Source organism: Betta splendens, chromosome 1 (assembly GCF_900634795.4).
Source record: "Betta splendens chromosome 1, fBetSpl5.4, whole genome shotgun sequence".
NCBI lineage: Eukaryota > Metazoa > Chordata > Actinopteri > Anabantiformes > Osphronemidae > Betta > Betta splendens.
The window spans coordinates 7,570,202-7,589,953 of NC_040881.3; the positions used below are offsets into that span (position 1 = coordinate 7,570,202).

Sequence of the window (19,752 nt, forward strand, 5' to 3'; positions counted from 1 at the left end):
AGGCGCTTTTGTTCCGGCTTCAAGTTGAGTTGTGTGTGGAGCTTTATTGCTAAATGCAAAGGCTGCATTTAGACGTGGGACTACGTTTTAGAATATGTTTTAGTTAATAATGAGCATTACACGTATTGCTGAATGAAAACATTTTTAACTCTTAAGTTATGTGATAAATGTTTATAACAGACTGTAATCAGGGGGATGACAGCGTTCGATGGTTTGGCATTGTATTGAATTATATTGAAGTAAAACACAGTTGTAACCAGCTTAGAGGTCATGAACAGACACGGAGGCCTGTAACTCACAAATCAGCGCTGAATATTATGTATCAACAGTCTGAAGGTGTGAGATAAAAACAATTAAGATCTATTTGGACAGGCTCTCTCTCTCTCTCTCTCTCTCTCTGTTCACATTTAACTGATCCTGTTAAGTCTTTTTCTACAAACAGCACAAACACTCAAAATGGACTGGGAGCAAAGTTTACTTTGTCTAATTCATCCAATTACAGGAGTGTGATCTGTGATGTTCTGCTTTTGTTCACTGACACTGAGTGACCCTGGACAAACACAGGCCTTTACAGTAAGGACGCTTGAGTAAATACATGAATAGATCATATTCAGACCTTGGAAGTGTCTTTTCTGTCGTATTTGAACAGAGCTGTGCTGCCTGTGCCTGTAGCTGCTGTAAGTTGGGATATTTCTGACAAGCTCCCATAAGTCATTTCTGCATGGCAACCATTAGGTGAGTGAGATTCCAGTTTTCTAACTCCAGCCCTCAGGTTCCCCACTCCTAACATTTTCCAGCCTTGTTTCTCATTGGACTCCCTTTATTCCAGCTGTCTCTCATCCTTCGTCTTCTCCTGCCACGTCCATCGCCTCATCCCCCGCAGACTGTGTGTCTCTAGGTCCTCAGGATTGGTCATGGGGATTTCTCCACCTTAGCTGGTTTACCGTAGGCACTGGCCTGACTGCGGGTGAGTATCATCGGCTGTAAGATGCTGTCTATGCGTTCTCTTAACCCACGCATGCCTTTGACTCTTCTAGTCTCCAGTGGCCTCTTAACTTTAATAAAAACAGGCCAACAGCCAATAACGGCAGCAAGAAGAAGGGAAACACTTAAATAATCTCCTTCCCCCTGAGTCGTGGGCAGCTCAGTCTCTCTGGCTGCTCAGGAGAACTCCTGCCTGTTGGATTTAGAGTCAGAGGTTGTATTAGCGGAGTGACTTTAAACAGGAGGTCCAACAAGCACAGTCGGAATAAACTTCTCTTCAAAAGAGCCGAGCTATTGTTGAGCTAATGCAGGATAACACTGCTTCTGATCCTCTGATATACATCCTTTTCTCATACACACACTATACAAATGCTGGCCTTTTAAAGGTTCCAGTTTGTGGTCCTTAATATCAGCATTGTTCATTTTAAACACTTACTACAGCCAGCTGCAAATGCACTGCAGATGCACTTCTGTTGAGCAATGTTTGCTAAACACTGAGACTAGTTTTATGACTTTTGAGAAAAATTAGAAAATAGGGAGAGATAATTGTAAAACGGAATAGTTTGGCTCTTATTGGAGAAGGAGAAGAGTCACTAGTCACCAGCTCATCACAGAGCCACACAGAAAGAGACATTCACTCACTCCTGCATTCACATCTACGGCCAATTTAGACGGTCCAATTAACCTGGCTGAATGGTTGGACTGTGGGAGGAAGCTGGAGTCATTATATTGTGCAGTTTAGCTGAAATCTAGTTTTATGTACAGCGAGCCAGCGTATAGTCAATGTAAAGTGTTCTATTATATTTACAAGCATCATAAACAACTGTCAGCTTTTAATGGCTAAATGAAATGTAGGCCATAAATGAGCAGTCGGGAGCTGTTGGAGCAGCCACCAGTGCTCCTTCGCTGATCTGACCCTAATATCTGCGGTCTTAACCCTGTCTGACATCCATAATCTCCATTATCTCAGAGTCACCACTGGTCTGAGATAGACAGTAGGGGACCGGAGGAATAAAAAGACGTTTGTCACAGTTGCTTTTTAACAGATAAAATCACTGACTGTATTGGCGTAAGAGCTGTGCGTAACGGCTTTGTGTGTGTGTGCGTGTGTGAGTGTGCGTGTTTATGTGTGGTGATGGGGGGGGGGGGGGGGGGGGTAACTGTCTGACACCTGCAGCTCTTCATACTCAAAATGCAAATCCAAGCCCGCGACCCCTCCCTGAACCTCTGAGATCCAAGGTTACTGAGCAACGACTTTTGCAAATCTAGATCGGATTTAAATAACAGTACAATAAGAGTTTTGACTGCACTTAAGACAGAATTAGTTTGTTTTTCTCTTGAATTGGGAACGAGGAGCATCCTTAGATGCAGACTCTTTAACTTGTTATGTACTGAGCTACGTGTTCTCTGATCATGCAAATGTTTAGCAGAGATTTTTTATGATCAAAATAAATAAGGATTTATTGAAAAGTGTAACTTCTTAGAATATTCTTGATGATTATTATTCATTTAAAAACAACCTACAACATTTTAAATATGAGAAGTGTAAGAACAATCCAGAGAATTTAGATGAAATTCACCCCGCCAAAACAAAAATAACAGAGATATACTGTAATGTCAATATTTTTGGACTAAAAAATACTATCAGGAAGGAAGAATTAAGGCCTGAATTCAGGGGTTTGTGGGAAGAAACACACTTTTTGAAAGTTAAATTTGAAAAGTCTTAGGGCTGAAACAAAGTTTGACTCCTACTTGGCAAACAGCAGCTGCAAGCTCCCGTCTGCATGCACCTGCCGTACTGAAGGCCACCACACCAACAGGATGCTGAGTGCCTAAGGTTGCAGCCCTGCAGCTGAGGCTGACCTCTGACCCCGGCGGTGGGGGCTTCCCTGTGGGGGACAAGTAAAGTGGTGCGTTAGTTGTATTGTTGTGTATAGCGTGTGGAGTAAATGATGAGGAGCACCTGTTCAGCGGGTACCGCATTTTCTCAGTCAGACGTGCTCATGACTGTAACCCGAGTAACTAGCGCCCTCCACTGATGCGTCTAGGTTGCACAACACAGTAACTACAGGCTCACCGCTAGGTTTTCACGCCACCAGTAGGACATTCTCCTCAATATTTGAACGTATTAAGCATTTAGAATATATATTTAGAAAAAAGGTGAGTGTTAATGTTGTCAATGTAATACTGAATTTATTAAAGTGCCATATTTCAAAGATTAGTACAAGCAAATAAAACCAGCAATGTTTTGTATTGTAAATGAACAGTTCTTATCTTAGGTAATAGAAATAAACAAAAATATTAAAAGTGGGTTTGAATAGAATACTGTAGTTGGTGTATATAATGCAATGTTTATTAACAGTGAAACACTGTAAGCTTTCCCTTTTCATTCAAACGTCGAAGCAGCGCCACCTTGTGGCGATGAGGAGGTTATTGTCCCGCATAGATCGCGGCCGCTGAAACTACAAACATCAGTTTTACACATTGTGTTTAGAGTTTAAGGTACAATGTGCAGAGTCGGTTGGACACTCGAACACTACAGCTGCGTTTTATTTCATATTTAGCAACAAATGACGTTTGACGAAAGGTTGTGAAATGAATCAAACAGTCTCGTGAAAGTCACGCGCGGACCTGACGCTGCACTACGTCCTGTCCGACGTCTTCAGAACGAAGCCAACTTGGATCATGTTGCTTTTTCACCTCGGGTCCTCTGATGTCCTCCGTGTCCAGTCAGACAGAATCGGACTTCCGGTGCGATGTGCAACAAACTGCTCCAACAACACTGCTAGTGGTTCAAAGTGTCTCTGTCTCATCTGGTGCTATTTTGACGCAGGTTTTCAAAATGTAAGAAATGAACAAATAATCTAATGCATTTGCAATAATGAATATACTGAAACGAAACAAGACTGGCCGTGAATAGGGATGCACCTGAAAGGAGAAGTTTCCCACCCACCCATGGTCCAGAAAGAAGAGTTAAACTTGAAATCAGAGAGGCATCGTTGTTGTAATGACCGGCTTTAAATCGATGATGTGCAAAAAGAACAAGAATAATTAAATTACAATAAGTGTATGTCCGTGTCAGTTGGAGTTGCACTATACGTTTTGCTATGATATGTTGAAAACTAGCTGGTCTTTGTTCATATATGTACAACTCAGACTAGAAACACGCTCCTGTTTCATTTTTAGGACTTTGGACAGACGAACAACCGCACAGGTGCAGCGCATGTTTGACTTTGCTATTTAAGGGAATAAGTCAACAAACAATTCTTGGTTTTAATTATAATCAAACTGCACGCATCGTGTCCTTTAAACGTCCCCGGCTTGGCCGACACTTGACTTCTGGAAGATGGCGCAGCACCTGACCTCCAACCTCGGATATTTATTCAAGCTCGTCCATCTGTTTGGCAAAATGCAAATCCGTCACTCAAAGGTCTCGCGATAAATGGCGCACATATATTCGGACAGATGGGGGGTGCCTCGTCCATTTGGAGGGTCGTAGGGGTTCCTCGAGGACGTTGGCGAGGTTTGGAACAGTCAGGGGTCACAAATTTGAACAGTAAAAAAAACCCAACAATGTCGGACGCAGTGGTTAGTTTCTTAAAGGACTTTTTGGCTGGTGGCATCGCCGCTGCCATCTCCAAAACAGCTGTCGCTCCCATTGAGAGAGTCAAGTTGTTGCTGCAGGTAAAATAATTGAAGCGCGTGTCGCCCACAGCATGGCCGCATGTTCTCTGCTTGGTGCGTAAAGTGTGCGTAATTCTTGACTAATAAACCGAAGCCTTAAAAAGTCAGACAGCGAAGATGTTGCAAAGATGTCTTATAAGAACTCCAGCAGCGCGTGGACAGTGTTCACGTGGTGTCCGTAATGTCAAGGAGCACGTGAGGGGACTTGCGTCAATGTGGAGATGGTTTTACGCACTGGAATTTACAGTGTCGCGGCTCCCAAAATGCGCTTTATCAAAGCTGGCTTAAAATGTGTTCAGGATCCGGTGTCTGTCCTCATTACGTTTATTATTAATCCTTTACAAATGACCGCTGTAATATTTTGTGAAAGTGAATTGCTAAATTTAACCCGAAGCTGTAATCTAATACACAGCAGACTCTCAAGTGACGGGAGGATGCCTGTAGGCCCATGGCGCTACACCCGCACACATGAATAAGACACACCGAGCAGGCTTATGTACAGTTAACATATACAAGTCAGAATGTGTCCAATTATATACAATTGTGTTTTAAGCACGAGGGTTCATTCTACACACAGACTTATGTGATACTCTTTAGCAGTAGATGTGCGTGTATTTACTGTATGAACTACTGTTTTGTGATCAGGTCCAGCATGCCAGCAAACAGATCACCGCAGAGATGCAGTACAAAGGCATCATTGACTGTGTGGTTCGGATCCCAAAGGAGCAGGGCTTTATCTCCTTCTGGAGAGGCAACCTGGCCAACGTGATCCGCTACTTTCCGACCCAAGCCCTCAACTTCGCCTTCAAAGATAAGTACAAGAAGATCTTCCTCGGCGGCGTGGATCAGAAAAAGCAGTTCTGGCGCTACTTCGCCGGCAACCTGGCGTCCGGCGGCGCCGCCGGCGCCACGTCACTCTGCTTCGTTTATCCCCTCGACTTCGCCAGGACGAGACTCGCCGCCGACATCGGCAAGGGTCTCGCGGAGAGAGAGTTCACCGGCCTTGGAAACTGCATCACTAAGATTTTCAAAACCGACGGACTCAAGGGTCTCTACCTCGGATTCAACGTATCGGTGCAGGGTATTATCATCTACAGAGCGGCCTACTTCGGATGCTTCGACACAGCCAAAGGTGCGCGCGTCACACACGGGGTCCACGTCGCGTACGTGCACGTTGTCGTGACCAGCGCGTGACTCTGCTCCCTTCGTGTACAGGTATGCTGCCAGATCCCAAGAACACGCACATCATCGTCAGCTGGATGATCGCTCAGACCGTCACCGCTGCAGCTGGCCTCATCTCGTACCCCTTCGACACCGTCAGACGTCGTATGATGATGCAGTCCGGCCGCAAAGGAGGTGGGTAGGATGAACCTTCAGCGTTTTGGAGCCATGACGCATGCGTTACGCGTGTCTGCGTCTCCCCTTTCACAGCTGACATCATGTACAAGGGCACAATCGACTGCTGGAGGAAGATCCTGAAGGATGAGGGATCGAAAGCCTTCTTCAAAGGCGCTTGGTCCAACGTGATCAGAGGCATGGGTGGCGCCTTTGTGCTGGTGTTGTATGACGAGATCAAGAAGTTCACATATTAAACTTTCTAACCTCTCCAGTCACCAAGTAAACCCTTCACTGAGTCTTGCTTCATGTCATAGAGTGATAACAACTTGCGGTGCATTACAATGTGGGCGTGTGCTCCTCTGCAACAGCCCTGAGAAAGTAGGTACACCTGACCCGCGTTACGCCTCCTCAGAGGTCTGTACAAGTCCCGTCTACGACGCGCCCAAAGCTACAGCCTTTCAGTTCAAAGTCAAGTCTGTGATTCCATGGACATGTTGTGATGATGCAAAGGATCGAGTCACAGCACATCACATGCTCCTGCTGTTAGTTCTTAGGTGCCGAGGCCCATGTGTTATGTTGTGACCACTCTGACCCATGTATCACACCCTATACTACTATTTTATTAACAATAAAAATGTAATAGTCAATATTCCCATTTTTTTCATGCAGGTCGTTGCCACAGAAACCTACAGTTACAGTATTTACAGCCATATACAGTAATGGAATCCAAGGGCTACTATTGATTAATGGCTCTATTGTGCATTAAATTAGATTAGTTATATAGGGAATGTACAAAGAAAAAGTAGCAGAAACAACAGAATGTTTCCTTTTTTTAAGTCCCACAGAAATATATTGACTAGTTTAACATCCTAAGCCAACCCTGGGACTCGAGAGACAGCCCTGCTCGGTTTCCTTGTGTCCCTGCACTTATAGCTTCTGACTGACTGAACACGCCCGCCCTAAGCAGTCATTTTTAAAAGGCAAATAGAAACAGATCAATGTTACCCAGCGAAGTGTACAGAAAAACAGAACCAAATACATTTTTAAATAACGTTTTAATATTTTAAAAATCTTAGTGCATCGTTCATTGTACCAATGAGGCCAGATAATTGAGTTATTTACCTGAAACATCCCCATTGAAACAATAAAAAATATATATATATTTTTTATAATCTCAACATGTTGTATAAGGCAATATTTCTATAGAAACATAGAAAGGTTTCTAAGCAGTTTCAAGCAGCCACAGCTGCACTATTCCACTGCATTACAACATCTATGAGCTGAGAATGTGTTGATGGATGAATCGACCTAAGGTGAAGCAGGAACGTGAATCTTACTAGACTACTTGACGTTTTGTCGGATCAGGCCGCGTTCAGTTTTTCCGATCTAGATGCAGGTGTGATGCTGGAGTCGGCGCTGACTGAAACTGCTCTGGAGCTGAGGTGGGTAGAACTGGTCGGCCTGGGACCTGCTGGGGGGGGTTGGCCAGAGAGAGATTTTTCAATGAAAGACTGTTCTTAAAATGAAACCATTCAATTTTATATGCATGTAAACACACAAAAGATTTTATCAGAGCTGATGAAACACCTTGCAATTTAGCTCCTGTGATATTACTTTTTGTTAGTGGTTTATACAACAGCTTCACACAATCACAGCATCAAAGATTTCACTAAAATTATTCAATCAAAAGTCCCTTCAGGTAACACAGCCAAAGGAAATGTCATAAAAACATTCAGTGTAGTAATGAGTGTGAACATCAGGAAAGCAGCTGTTATGGGTCTAATAGACGTGTGTGTTCTTACCATCATCATCCACAGCTGCTTTACGGCAGCTTTGAACGTCTTCGCCCTGTGCTAATTAAGTCTCTGCTACTGTCTAAAGGCAGCAAAGTCAGATGTCTGATAAATAAAGTTCCAGTCTGAGCAGAGCTACCCAGCGTCACACGCTGAGCCTTTTTGTTTACATTTATTAAATCATCATATTCAAACACCACCAGGCTGCTGCAAACTCATTATTCATACCCCAGCTGGCAACAACCTGCCCCTCTGGAATAGAAACGCTCTGAGGTTTGGCTGCACAGATGCTTAGTATGAAGTGCAGACACCTCAAGCTTTTTGTTAAAGTAATAATCCTTCATCTTCTTATTTTGCAAAACATGTAAAATATGTATATTTAAAAATACATGGGATGAAGCAGATGTTGATTTAAACACTTACTACAAACATAATGTGTGTTTTTTACTATAGTAGAGATAAGTCATGTACCTGAGGATATCCTGCTGGCCGGTCTTTCTTTCTTTGAAGTGGATCGATAGATGGGGTATGAAGGAGCTCCCAGGTATCCTACTTGACGCTGGTAGTTTGCCAGTTGTTCTGAGCGCCTTAGCCCAGGCGTAGGCTTGACAGACTCCAGACGCTTCAGGAAAGCCTGAGGAGAAGCCATATTGGCAGGCAGTGAACCTTTCTTGTGTATTTTTAAATAATACCATCCACTCTTATGTAATGCAATTAGTGAAGAGAGAAGTTGCTAAACACACATCTGTATACTACTGTATACACTCCAGTGGCAAATCTTTGGTGCCTTTGCGTGTGCACGAGAGGTTAACTTCTTCAGATTGAATAAAAACATCAGCAGCAAAACAGAAGCATTGTGTGAATGAAGACTTAAGATTGATCGAAAAACTCCTATTACTTGATATGTTTTACTGGCGTTTGACTCAGAACATATAAAACAGCAAATACAGTAACTGCTACAGTAAATACCAAGAGTACAAAAACCACGAGGCAAACAGTGGGGGCAAGTGGGTGAGTGCTGTAAACACAGTCACACTCCCACATGCATGCTGTGCAAAAATCCTGCAGCAAGAAAAAGCTACACACTGTATGAAGAACTGTAGCTAGAGAGAAGTTCAACGGGAATAATCTGAGTGCAGGTCATTTCACTTCCACGGTAACTGCAGACACACTAACAGAATTCCAACATGTGAATAATTCAAAATCTTTTTCAACAAACCAAGAGCCTTTATACTGATACCATTTACTTATTTAAAAACTAAATACATGTGTAAATGCTCATGACTAGATCAACTTGTACAGGACAAATGGAGGTTCACATGTGTGATGTGTGGGGTGGATACACTGATCACACAGCAGATACAGTTACTTCACTCTAAGAATAGAAAAGGCAAAAAGCCCACTCGACAACGTAAAGAGACGGACCCAAGAGAACAGCCTGTCCTGAAAATCACTGTAGCACAGTCTGTCAACAATAAGGATTAATAAAATATCTTATTGGTGACATAAGTGAGTGTAAAATTGAAGAAAGGAATTCAAGTTGTTTTTATTTCAGCACATTAACAGTAACTCCCTGCAAGCTGCCCATTGGTAATCTAAGTAGAGTTTATTGAACTAGTACAAGGCTGCTGCTCTTCGAATGTGGTCTAATCTGTGTCTATAAACTGAGTGGTTGCACAAAAAATACTCGTGGCAAGAGGCTAATGCTGCAGAGGTCGAACTGTCTTCTTCTGTCACTGTGAGTCTGCCACCTGCTGCCATCTGTCCAATGCTAGCTGTGTCTGCTGTCATGGGTCACATTGTCAGACTTACACTAACTTCTTCCCACTAACAGATGAATGCAATTAGTCTTTCTGAATACATTTTGGTAAACATTTATAAAAAGTGTACATAAATAGTTATGCAGTAATAGAAATAAAAGGTCCAAAAATGATCATTTATTTATTCAAAGTGGTTCCAGGGACTAAACTACTTAGATACCTACTGAACATAATTTCTGCTTTTCCAATAAGGTGCTTAAAAAATTAAAAAGGAGTTAGTCAAGTATATTATTATACTATATTATACATTTACCTGCAGACTTTTTGATGGAAAAGTATTTATTCAGTAACTTGGTAAATATGTGACTGACAGCCATGTTGTAAACCACTCTTAAAAAGGCGGTATGTTTATTAATTAACAGTTAAATATGTCTAGGTTTCAAAAAGTGTTATAAAATGTATGAAAAGATAAAACAATATAAAAAAGTAAACATTGACTGTCCAACCGAATGATGCAAGTAGTTTTAATATAAAACCCCCAAAAATACCAAACCATGCACTAAGTTGTGATCTGAGCACAAGAACTCACCAGGTTCTCTCTCTCGATGCGTTGCTGTTCTCGCTGTCTGTTCAGTGCGCTGTGAGAAATGCGAATAGAAGGTGAGGTGTTGGCCATATTTGCTTTCTTTCTAGCAACACTTCCTGGTCTGGGCCCTGGAGAAAGTCGCGAAAGCTCTCGAAGAAGGCGCTGGTTCTCCCGATCTATGCGGCACACTTCATCATTGCTGAACGAGTAGTTCTTCCTGTTTCTCCTTCCAGGACAGTGGAATGGTAGTTTACCTCCAAGCTGACTGTCTGAACGGTGAGAGACTGATAGATGAAAAGTACAGGTTACTTTTTGCTTTAAAATAAAAGGCAATAATGAGTGGATATCTGTATTTTAACAGATTTAAAGTAAAAAGGGTTAAGAAAGGTTTAAAGGTTACATTTTAAAAATGATAATCTGGATTTGATGATGAGATGATTTTTGGTTGATGCTATTTTGTGGCTGGATCATTTGCTTAACTTTGAACAGACATTTATTTCAAGTTTCAAGGGCTATTTTTCTGAATTTGTGTCTATTTTCACCTTGCAAATACACAACCACTATTGGAATAATGAACTTACTAGTACAATGCTAGAAATACTGGTACAGAGCAAAAAGCAACACAAACCTAACTAAGACACACAAGTGCAGTTTTACTTACGCTCATCTACATCCTGGTCAGACTCCTCATGATGTGTGTTGCTTAGGCCACTGGAGGGCACACTCTCCCTCTCCTGTTCTTTTGGGCTTCTGTCTGAAGCCTCTCTGTGGTTCAGGTCTACTGACTGGAGGGGACTGATGTCTGGGGAGGAAAGGGGGCTCACGTCTGTCGCTGTGTCTTCTGAATCCACCGAACGACTTGTAGCCATATCTCTGGATCCTGCTGAGCCTACTCTGACCATTGTCTCTCTAGAGGTTAAAGAGGACTTGTTACATTTGGGAAATGTGGGGGACGCTAAACTGCTTCTCTCGTTATTACTGCTACATGATCTTTCTGAGTCTGCATCTACGCTGCTCCCACTTGAAGCTGGAGATGGACTTCGGGTGTGCCCACTTCCTCTCAGTTTCTTAGGAGAGTGTTTATTTTTGCTTTTTAATATTGGATGTTTGAGACTAGGTGGTGATGCTTCTTCTTCACTTTCAACTGGACTCTGGCTGTGCACATCTTTGTTATATACCACTTGCACATGTTGTTTTTTTGTCTCATCTGTCTGTTTAATGTGAAACCTCTCATGTGTTGACAGACTGTTCTTTTCAGGGTTCACTGCCTTCTCCATCGTTTTTCCTCCATCTCTGTGGGTGCTGCTATCTTCACAGTCACTGTCAAAGAATGAATGATCCACTTCCCCTTCCAGTTCACTGGGATTGAACATGGCAGTCAGCAGTAGATTTCAGAAAAATCTCAGCTTCTCAGGAAAATGTTGACTGTAAGGTAGTGATGAGATACTAGTTACCATTAATGTGTAATGTTTGGCAAATCACACATATAGAACTATTTTTCCTACAACTTCCTTACATGCATTTGATTTCACGTATTTCACGTATGTAAAATCTGAAAACACTTGAAATTTGAAAAAAAATGAAAAGAATGTAATCAACACAAAACAATCACATAATTATTCAGAACAGTGTCTGTAATACAGGTTTAACGTTGCAGGCAAGTTAGCCTACATGCTAACAGCAAACCACAGTTAAACCCGTACAGACACTGTGATAACACCATGACAACAAGGCGTGTTTAAATGTAGCCACACCTGGGCTGTGAAGCTGACAGCTAGCATAGCTAGCCTAGCCCAGCATGAACACAGGCTTGCTAACCTACTGCTTCAAGAAAGCTAGCACAACTTCAGCTGTAATAGCCAAGTGCCTACCTGACGAAGAATCGCACTGCGACGAACAACAGCTCGAGTTAAAGTTGCACGCACTCGCCTGAACACAGCACTTCACTGTTTTGACCAATAAATAAACAACAGCCCCACGTTGACCGCAGAATCCTGGTTCGCGGGTCGCTCCAGCTGGACGCAGTGAGCGTAACAACGTCCCAAGCAACAGCAGGCGACGTCACTTCCTGGCAACGGTTGTGCGCAGTGTTTACGCAAAAAAGCGTTGTCTTTATGAACATACGCCAGCACACTGTTATTAAAAGCCACCAATAGAATTAAAAGCTGAATTTATTAATACTTGTCATGTTTATGACAGTTAAGTGTAACAAAGCTAGGCTTGACCATTTTTTTATTTATTAGCATAACCAAAGTCTGTGCCCCAAGTATTTACGTATAGGTTTAATAAAAAAAAAGAACTTTTACAATAAATGCATTTTAAAGTTTGATCTGTGGATCCTAATGTGGTGTATTTTTATGCTGTAATTATAATTGCATTTAGTTTATAATAACCACAGTCAGATTTTTAATAACTAACAATAATTGGGCCTTAGTTTAACAAGCTTGAACAAACTGCACATCTGTTTTAATTAGCCTACACTCATTGGCCTTAGGAAGTCATTCATTATGAACAGATGGGCTTATAATAAATGAACTGAGCATTTCTCTGTAACGGGAATGTAATAATAACATTCTGTGTTTTTTTAATATAATCTAATTTTAACCTTACCAGACATTTCTCCACCATGTGCATAGTATATTGGCTTATTTGGGTTTAGATGAAGAAAAGCAGCAGTTTGACCTTGTAACATAAATATAAAAGATTAAAATAATTTAAACATAATCAACAAAAGCTGTGAAAGAATAGAGGTGAGATCATTTAATTTATCCCTGGTGACCTATTATGCCGAAGTAACTGTGTCCCCCTAGGTCATCTCAACACGAACAAGTTAACAAGAAAGAGGATTATCTGGAGGCGCGTTCCCTGAAATCACAATTTGTTACGGATTTTTTAACATAACATAGTTAAACGTAGACGTGACAGATAATACAGATAATACAGGATATTATAGATAATACAGGGAATATTTGGTTTAAACCTATGTCTGGTCAGTGTCATTGAATTTACATGCCAAAACATCCTGTATTGGCATGTAAATTCAATGACACTGGGTAGGACCTGTATGGGGTTACAGCCAAACACAATGAAGCCATGCGTAAAAAATGACAAAGGGAGCGAATAGTATATGTTCTTTTCTAAATTTCACGTTTTTAAAGTCCAATGATGAGAAGAGAAAAGCATCCAACTGACACTGACAATTGACTGGTTGTGAAAACTCAATTACAGGGAATGATTGTTTTCTAATAATAGGCTGTGTCAGTGGGATCAGTGCAGATTGGCCTGCATTCAGAAGCAGCTTCTACTTTGCACAAATGAGGTCAAGGGCACAGGGCGGTCTTTTATGTTTGTAGGGTTTCAGAAACAAAGGTGTCTGTAATTATTGTAATTTTCCTGTAATAATCTCACTATTAAATCATCACAGTGAGGTTCATAAATAATGGGTCAACAATGTTCCTGTCTCATGTGGGGTCTGTTTACCTTCACACTGAGTTTGAAATACTGTAGATACTCAAGATGTGACAAAGACTTTCACAATGTGCAACATTAACCATGGATGACATTTTCAGTCAAATGACTCAATGTTTTTAAAAAACAACAAACTAACAATTTCACAAGGATTGCTTTTGATACATTACAGTCAGGTTTTCCTCATGTCTAAAACCAGTAGAAATGACCTTGATCTTGAGTATTTTCCTCCTGAAGAATCTTGCCTTGGGAAACTCTTTGATAGCTTTCATTTTAGATCATCATTCATCTGCAATACGAAGCAGTTCCCTGGCATTTTTCCACATTGGACCTAATATTAATAATCACAGTAGGCTGGCTCTGCTGGCAGCCTTACATGTTCATGTTATTACACTGCCTCCACTATGTTTGACAGATGATGTGGTTGTTAAGGATCATGAACTGTTGCTTCATTTTCCCATAATATTTTCATCTCATCATTCTGGTACATGTTCAACAGTAAAGATACTTATTCCAGACACAAAGCCCTTTAAAGCCTTTTCTGGCTAAATCTAATCTGGGACTCCTATATTTTAGTCTCTGATGAACTTGATGATCCAATAACCAACTTAGTATTTGAATACAGTACAAAGCTAAACCAAGGACATGATCAAACATATTGTACAGTTTAATTATTTGTAAAATCAGCCATGTTGTACAGTAGAAAGGTCTCGTAATAAGACACAAACAGAAAGTAAGTTGGAAGAATTCCAAATTATTGCAAAAATGTTCTTTTTAAACAAGCTGATTATAGTGTCAATCTTACATTTTGTGTTTAGATAAAGACGGAAACATACAATTAGAAGTGAAGCCAAGATCTCAGATGATCTTTGGCCTCTGTGGGAGACAAAGATTATAATACGCAGTTTGATCCCAAAAATCTGCTCCTTTCCAGCCACACCAGCCCTGTAAAAAATGAACAATCAAAGGTCAGCGCTGAATTTTAAAAGCTGACATGTCTGAAACACAAGTGCAGCCATTGCTTGGAACACTAACTCCACCTTGTCTGTGATAACCTGCAGGTCTTCAGCTCCTGTGTAATGTGGATCGAGGATGAGATAACGGATCTGCCCAGTGGTCTCACTCCAAGCCACACCCAAAATAGTGTGAGCTAAAACACCCCCCCCTGCAACACAACAATGTTAAAAGTTAAAAGCCCTATGTGTGTTTTATGAAAAGCTTAGAGAGAGAGGCAGATTTAAATGGTTATATCTATTTACAGCTTCTAGTGGATCAACTTACCAATCATGACAGGAGTTCCTTCAGTGGCAAAGTGATTTGCCAGTTCTCTGCCTTTAGATGCCAATTCAGAACCCTGACTGAAAAGTACACACTTTTTATACATACTTCATCCACATAAAGCTCATGACATAACGGTGCTAGGCAAGGAAGCACACCTCACAAACATGATCTTGGAAGTGACCTCCAGGAGCTGGCTCAGAACAGCCTGAACCTCGATGGACCCAATCCACTGCCGTGATCCCACAAAGGATGCCTGCTTGTCTCCGACGTCAACTAAAGCCTGGAAAACAGTGACCCAGACAGAGGCGGGCATCAAACGATTATTAAAAAATAAAAGAACACTCATTGCTTCTACTTTATTGTGAACCCATTTACGGGGTCACCACCTGTTGGATCTCTCTATGAGAAGGCACGGGTCGTTCTACGTAGCCTTGCTGCTGGAACCAGGAGCAAATGGTCTGCAAGGAGCGATAAGCACAGCCCCAACCACTGTCATCCATTCGATCCTGCATGTAATGATGATAGCTGTAGAGCCCCTGCACCAAGTAGACCTTAAAGAAGGAGAAGACGCAGATTAGTCTATGCAAATAGAGACGCTGCATACTGTAAATACCTCCTTATTTCACCTTACCTTCCCATTTTCCATGTTGGGATGTGTGAGAGCCACATGTGGGTTTCGGAGGTACCCGTCCTTGTAGGACTCGTTGGGAAAGTGATGTGCATTGGCTCTTCTGAAATATGGCCTGTCATGTGGTAGCTCAAACTGCTGATGCAATTCCTGCAGTGGATTCGTGTGAAATGAACAAAAAAAAATGTCAGAAAGAACATGCATCAAATGTCAGGAAAGGAAATGTGTCATGCAAGTACATGAGGCAGGATCCACCTTCTGCTGAATTCAACTGTAGGATAAAATGTTGGGCTTTCTGCATCTCGGTTCTTGCTGTTTAAGTGCTGTTTAAGATTGTAGTAGATTTAAGTGTAATGTTTATTGAAGGTTTTAAATGCTGAGCCTGTGTTCTCTACCTTACGCTGCGTCTCTAGCTGGCTGTCAGGCGCTCCTGCTGGATAGACCACAGTCACCAGTCCTTTTTGTTCTGGGAGGAGAAAGTGAAGCGGTTCAGGAGTCAGCAGCGTGGTCCCATTCATGTGCTGCAAGGTCACTTTCTCCATGTCACACAGCTGATGAGTTAGCGCTTCCACTAGTCTCTCGCAGGCACTGCAACAAAAGAACACGGGACGCGCTTTATTGAGGTGTCCTATTTTTAATTGGAGGTAAAATGATAAGGTTATTAACAGTGATGAGTCAGGTTACACTTTGATGCTTACTCTTTGATGGTGTCGCTGCTTTTTGTACAGACAACACAGTCCAAAGGAAGGACGGTAGACAGGAAGTGGGACCTCCGAACGGTTCTACTCAGGACGGGAGCGGGGAGAGGGCCTGGAGTTGTCACCTCCATCATTAGGCGAAGGTTTAGGACACTCTGACAAGCACAGTGAGGTAGAAGACTAGGATTAGTCATTTTATCATAGCACTCCTCCCACGTCCATCTTCATATTGAAAACTGTTTTCACTTACTGCTACTGAACCTTTTTTTATTTTCTTTTTTCCAGATTTCTTGCCAGAGGCCTCATGTTCATCTGTCCTAGAGTGAATGAAACTCTTGTTACTACTCGATACGAGACATTACTCCACTTACTAATGTATCACTTACTGTATCCACTGCTGTATATCCTCACACAATGCACTTGGCGTTATTTCTTCAGGCGTTACGAAAACACCCTTGTTGGGCCAAATGACCACAGGACTGTCACAGACTGTGAGGACGCAGGATTCAGATTTCACCTTAGAGCGGAGGCTCGTGAATGTTCTCGAAATCACTTTTTGCATAAGCAATGCTAACAGAGGAAAAAGAGTCAGACACATCACAGTTAGATACAGTATGAAGGTAAAAATGTCTGTACATTGTTGTTGTATAGTTTTGTTAAGGACACATTTATGTTTACATTTTAGACACGTGTGATTTACTTGCACAGAGACATGACACCAACCCCTGCAGAGTCAACTGTTACTCAGACTTAACATTTCAATCTCTCCTCGCACACAAATAATCTTGGGATCACTCATGGTTACTATGGTAACTGTACCATCTGTGCTGTCCAGGTGACACTTGAACTCCAGCGGCTCTTTGACACGAAGGATGGTCGCAGCTTCGGAGGGATCCGAGTTAACGAAAACCTGAATACACACGTTAGAAGCGGGACAGAGAGCAACAATCGGCTGTCAGCTGTCACTTATCTAGCTGTCAGTAACAGGTGGAAGTACGCGTTAAGCTGAAGACGAGGGATGTGACCGTTTGATTCCAATAACTTTCAGTACACTTACCATAGTGGAGTTCAGTCCTATAACACAAAAACCACTAATATATATGATGGTGTCTACGCACTGGTGGCTGACATGTTTGTGGCAGGAAATATCCAACGTGTCTCTCAACGCTGCATCCTATTGGACAACACTGATCCCGCCCACTCATGGTGCGTTCGGGGTTACCCGTAATTATGGACACCAGGCAGCTTTGGTTCCCAGGTTATAGGTGAAAACCCTGTAGTCCTATAATTTGTCAGTGGTTATAAAATGAAACAAGACTGAAATAGAGAAGGTCTTAGATTGTATGTCTTCTTCAGGTGCAGGGCATGCGACGACACTGAAAAACTAACACTGAAATATGTTTCACTAACAGGTGTGTCACCTCATCCATCTTCTGCAACACTCAAACACAGCGGTTTATTTGGATTTTATACTACCTTTTACCTTTTGCAAGAATGATTAAATTGGATTTGTATTAGTCACAACAGCAACAGTGTTTCTTCTGTTAGTTTACGTCTTGATGTTCCACTAGCTCCTGTGTGTGTCTGCCATGAATACAGTGAGTGGACACAGGCTCACACACATTGAACTGTGAGCTGAAATTGAAATGCAAAAGAAATGCATTCATTAAAATAAAAACATCACCAAATGCTGCAATTGTATTTGAAGGACAAATCAGATAACAAGGCAGGCTGCTGAAGTTTAGTCTAGCAAAGACAACTATAGAAAAGGACTAAAATGGTTAAACCTTTAATGCATGAAAGCATTCCAGCGAGCAAAGCTAAAAACAAGGTCACTGTCAGGTCAAAGATGTTTTTTATTTAACATTACTTTAGGATAAAATTCTCAAAGGTTTGTTTGGATTATGAGGGAGGAGGCTGACATGAAAAGCATTAAAAAAGAACTGTCTGAATGTGAAGACATTAAAAGAACAAACATGTAAATCACCCTGTCAAGTGCTGATGAACTACTTTTGATCCACAGAGCTCAAAGGTCCACTAAAAGTTGACTAAAATAGGCAAAAGTAACATTTCCAAGGACAATTTACTGTATATGTCTACGAACGAGCTTTATGTGCCCTAATGTTGCAATCTGGCCTCAGAACGTTACTTCTTGTTAAACTGAGCACATATACATTATAACTGTCTGAGGTCACGGCATTAGGTTTCTTTGGACTCAGTGTACCGGCCTGATTTGAAATGAGATTAGTTCCAGGACAGTAAGTCTCTGTGCATCAGCAACAAAGCAACAGGATCTCTGAGAAAGTGTGTGCAGGGACTGAAAGTGTGAGATGATACTGAAACTTTCACTAGAAATGCACATTCATCTGATGAGGATTTGTATATGTGGATAAATTATACATGTATCATATGACAATGTAAATGAGCATTTAGAATATGGACACGGAAGTGTGAGTATGGTGGTTAGAGTGACAGGGAAATGGGGGAAATTCAAATTAGCGGTGATTCAGAGGAAAATGTGGTGTAGAAATAATTCAAATACCTACAGTGTCAGCAGCAGAGCCACTTCCACAACAGAGAAGCTATTACAGAACTGTTGTATTACACGAACCGGCTTGTGTATGAGTATATAATAAATATATGTTTAAGTGAAGTGTGAAGAATAATTACAGCCGGAGGAATGTAATCTGCATTGATCTGTACAAAGAGAACCTGCCTCTACTTCTGCTTTTATCCGTATCACATACACTGAGCTGCCAATTCAACACATGCAAATAAACATAGCGGTGAGTCTGGAGAAAGAAAAAACAGAGTGGAGGCATAAGAGGGTATTTTTAAGCAAAAGGCCTTACTATTCAGTGAAGAGAAGAAACCGTTGAGAGTGAGACCTTAATGCGTTTTCACGTCTTAAAAATGTGAAACGTTCATTCAAATCTTATCAGTCTTAACTCTCTTAAGTTCATAGAGGAAACAAACTCATCGGTTCAGTTCTGTTCTTTCAGTATTTTTGCATCATGTTCCACCTGGAGTTACAGTTATGTAAAACTCTTCATAGTCCATAAACAAAACCCGTATCAACGCGACCATGAGGTAGTGGTGTGAATGTTTGTCTGTATTGATACATATAAACGTTTGGTATTAAAATCTTCGAAACATCTTCACAAACAACAGGGCATTTGTGTGAGTGAGGTTGTAACGTTTAACCACTGAACAGGCAGCCAGTGGAAATATTTTACTGTAACACATATTCTCCCTCTGGACATTAGATGACCTTAACTTCACATCATTAGCCTCCTACTGAGGCATGAGCTCTGACCCTCTGTCATTCTCCATCACTAGGACAACTGAGAGAGAGACAAACAGAGGACGGAAACAGAAACGCAAAATGTCTTATTGCACTGGTGAAACGTTTAAACCCATTAGTCAGAGCAGCATTGTGTTTTTATGCTCGATGCTACAAACCTCCTGCTGCACAACTGCTTTGCCTTTAAGCTTTACTCAGCCTCACTTTGACCAGATTAGAAGGTTATTG

At 41.5% G+C, this 19,752-nt stretch overlaps 3 protein-coding genes across 6 annotated transcripts; 1 reads left to right on the forward strand and 2 right to left on the reverse strand.

The window, feature by feature from the left end:
• Window positions 1–455: 455 nt before the first annotated feature.
• cfap97 (cilia and flagella associated protein 97) lies at window positions 456–12,230 on the reverse strand. Of its 4 annotated transcripts, XR_008695075.1 has the most exons (7): window positions 12,017–12,230; window positions 10,807–11,570; window positions 10,149–10,429; window positions 8,271–8,433; window positions 7,344–7,477; window positions 2,737–2,873; window positions 456–1,177 (listed from the first exon to the last, which is right to left on the reverse strand). XR_008695075.1 is itself a non-coding variant. In XM_055510088.1 (6 exons), the coding sequence occupies exons 2-5, from the start codon at window positions 11,516–11,518 to the stop codon at window positions 7,368–7,370; spliced, it is 1,266 nt and encodes a 421-aa protein (XP_055366063.1). In that variant the 5' UTR covers window positions 11,519–11,570; window positions 12,017–12,230; the 3' UTR covers window positions 2,535–2,873; window positions 7,344–7,367. The 4 variants fall into 4 exon arrangements, 3 of the variants coding, with proteins under 3 accessions (XP_055366063.1, XP_029008393.1, XP_029008370.1); XM_055510088.1 differs by lacking the exon at window positions 456–1,177 and having other exon boundaries at window positions 2,535–2,873; XM_029152560.3 differs by lacking the exons at window positions 456–1,177; window positions 2,737–2,873 and having other exon boundaries at window positions 7,043–7,474; window positions 12,017–12,229.
• slc25a4 (solute carrier family 25 member 4) lies at window positions 4,461–6,653 on the forward strand. Its single transcript, XM_029152572.3, has 4 exons — window positions 4,461–4,668; window positions 5,314–5,800; window positions 5,884–6,024; window positions 6,100–6,653. Exons 1-4 carry the CDS (start codon window positions 4,558–4,560, stop codon window positions 6,258–6,260), a joined length of 900 nt encoding a protein of 299 aa, XP_029008405.1. The 5' UTR covers window positions 4,461–4,557; the 3' UTR covers window positions 6,261–6,653.
• A 2,032-nt stretch (window positions 12,231–14,262) lies between the features above and the next one.
• ufsp2 (ufm1-specific peptidase 2) lies at window positions 14,263–17,436 on the reverse strand. The gene is made up of 12 exons (XM_029162300.3): window positions 17,278–17,436; window positions 17,040–17,130; window positions 16,607–16,790; window positions 16,471–16,537; window positions 16,221–16,375; window positions 15,918–16,110; window positions 15,526–15,672; window positions 15,281–15,445; window positions 15,050–15,174; window positions 14,895–14,971; window positions 14,654–14,778; window positions 14,263–14,558 (listed from the first exon to the last, which is right to left on the reverse strand). Exons 1-12 carry the CDS (start codon window positions 17,278–17,280, stop codon window positions 14,472–14,474), a joined length of 1,419 nt encoding a protein of 472 aa, XP_029018133.1. The 5' UTR covers window positions 17,281–17,436; the 3' UTR covers window positions 14,263–14,471.
• Window positions 17,437–19,752: the final 2,316 nt, after the last annotated feature.